Source organism: Morone saxatilis, unplaced genomic scaffold, assembly GCF_004916995.1.
Source record: "Morone saxatilis isolate NCDOM2014 unplaced genomic scaffold, NCSU_SB_2.0 Contig9, whole genome shotgun sequence".
In the NCBI taxonomy this organism is placed as follows: Eukaryota; Metazoa; Chordata; class Actinopteri; family Moronidae; genus Morone; species Morone saxatilis.
The window spans coordinates 163,945-166,443 of record NW_023340268.1 but is presented as its reverse complement, the minus strand read 5'-3'; the positions used below and the strand labels follow the sequence as shown (position 1 = coordinate 166,443).

The 2,499-nt window shown below is 41.2% G+C and overlaps 1 protein-coding gene across 1 annotated transcript in view; it reads left to right on the top strand.

The window, feature by feature from the left end:
• The window catches only part of LOC118343105 (zinc finger and SCAN domain-containing protein 2-like), a 13,571-nt gene that overhangs the window by 10,769 nt on the left and 303 nt on the right, over positions 1 to 2,499 (top strand). Inside the window, exon 2 of the mRNA XM_035681858.1 lies at positions 1,624 to 2,494. Within this exon, the coding sequence (XP_035537751.1) occupies positions 1,624 to 2,494 (871 nt within the window). The remainder of the gene's footprint in view (positions 1 to 1,623; positions 2,495 to 2,499) is intronic.

The window sequence follows — 2,499 nt, the reverse complement described above, 5'->3', positions numbered from 1 at the left end:
ACACAGAGCAGGTTGGTTCACTGTACTGCTTCTTCTCTCACTGTTCACTCTGCTGCTGACCGGAGGGCGGCGCTGTTCGCAGCTTTACGGTAACGGGACGTTTGTGTTGTTTACACAAACAGCTGCTGCAGTAAACAACCTCTCACATTGTTTACTGTTACCAACAATCAGTCCAGCTGTTTGTAGTCTGCAGACCCCTTTTTCACAGCGACCATTTTGACCTGGAACAGTCGGGTAAACACAGGTGGATCCAATTAAGGCTCCGTTCCATTTAGTGTAGCAGAGGCTGTACGAACATTAAAACTTCACTCTAATGGAAACCAACAGGAACTTTAATCTATATATGTACAAGTACACAGTTCTCCCCGTACATCAGCACACAGTATTAACCATTAAAATAACTCCGACAGGAATATATAAATATATTATTAGTACAGTTCTACGTTCTCACATACAATAACTTCACATTTTAAAAACTATTTGCAGCTAATTCATAAGAACTGACTGTAATAATAATCTTTATATTTAGTAAAAGTTATAAATCATCAATTTAAAAGAAGAAAAACATTCAGGAAGTAAAAGATACGTCCAAACAAATAAAAGTCTGTTTTAAGACAAACTCGACGCTGTATAGAATCACACCTCCAAAGAAAGGGTGTTTAATAATTTATACAAGGTGAACATTTAACCACTAATACTGAGTACTTAATAATTCCATTACAGTCCTAACAATGACTGAAACATGTTTCAGTAATTTAATAAATGTTGTTGTGAAAGTTGATTAAATAATCTCTGAACTTCTGACAGCTCCACCTCCACCGACCTGCTAAATAACGAGGGGTTGCGTAACATTATGTTTATAATGATGTTATTTACTAGAAAGAGAAGAAACGTATATTTATGGATTTCCAGTGTAACAAACATTAAACGTTGTTTCTTTCATGCCAGGGTGTTTTATTTTGAAAACTGCCGATTCTGTGTCTGACTTCCTGCTGATGCAATCTGCTCTGTGCTGTATGTATAGACTCTACACTGTATTTGTGTAGACAAAAGTTAAAACTCATCTGAGCCAATAAAGTTCAGCCAAGAGGTGACAAATAAAAGCCAGTTGCTCCAATATCACAGGCCCTTTTGTTGTTGCAATCACAACATAGCATCTTGCTGGGGGGAGTGAAAACCAAAGGGCCGAGTACAGGGCCCTGAGGTGCTCCGTATTTAAATTAATATGTATTGTATTGGTCCCTGATTGAGGTGACTGAGTCAGTACCAAATACATGTCATGTGTGCACACATGTAAAGTACAGTCGGGTGATGGAGCCCGTTTCTTTAAAAAACACTGTTCTAGAGATCTTAAGTCATGACATCACTTCCTGTCTAGCCTCTGTAACTCGATACAATCTCTCATTCAGCGTTTCTTTCATCTGTCTGTCAGAAAATATAAATGCTTTCCTGCGATCTAATTTCCATATTCTCAGACTAACCAAAGACAGTTTCGATATTACAGACAGACAAATCTGACAGAAGCTGTGACTCTGAACTTAAGTCGTCTTACAGCTTAAGCTCTGTGTGTGGACGTTGGTGTGCAGACAGACAGTTCTCAGTGTTCCTGTTTTTGTATTTCAGGGTTTCCTGCAGACGTCCAGCAGCTGTCGGTGATTAAAGAAGAGGTTCCCCCTGAGCAGCAGGAGTGGAGACCCAGTCTGGACCAGGAGGACCACAAGGTTCAGACTCAGCACCCACACTTTAAAAAGGAACAGGAGGATGTCTGGACCAGTCAGGAGGGAGAGCGGCGTCAAGGTCTAGAGGAGGCTGACATCATCAAGTTCACATTCACTCCTGTCCCTACAAAAAGTGACAATGAAGATGAAGAGAAACCTCAGTCCTCACAGCTTCATCAAAGACAAACTGAACAGATGGAAACAGAAGCTGATAGAGAGGACTGTGGAGGACCTCAACCAGCTCCACATAGAAATGTACAACCTGGTACTGGTGACAGGACTGAATATTGTCCTGAACCTGAATCTAAAGTCATCACTGACGATAAAACCACCACCAGCGAAGCTCATTTAGGTTTGAACTTTATAAGAGATAAGGGATATAATTCTTGTGAAAAACCATTTTGCTGCTCTGAGTGTGGTAAACAGTTTAGCCATAACTCAAATCTGAAGACACACATGAGAACCCACACAGGGGAGAAACCGTTCAGTTGCTCAGTTTGTGCTAAAAGCTTTGGCCAGAAGGCATCGCTGCAGAAGCATTTCACATGCCATACAGGAGAAAAACCATACAGCTGTCCATTTTGTAATAAATGTTTTGCACGTTCTGAACATTTACAGTCACACACGAGAATGCACACTGGAGAGAAACCGTTCAGCTGCAGCGTGTGTGACAGAAAATTCACTTGGCGTCATCAGGTCAAAACACACAAGTGTGTTGGTGAGTCCTCACAGCTTCATGGACTCTGGACCAGTCAGGAGGGAGAGCAGCTTCAAGGGTTTA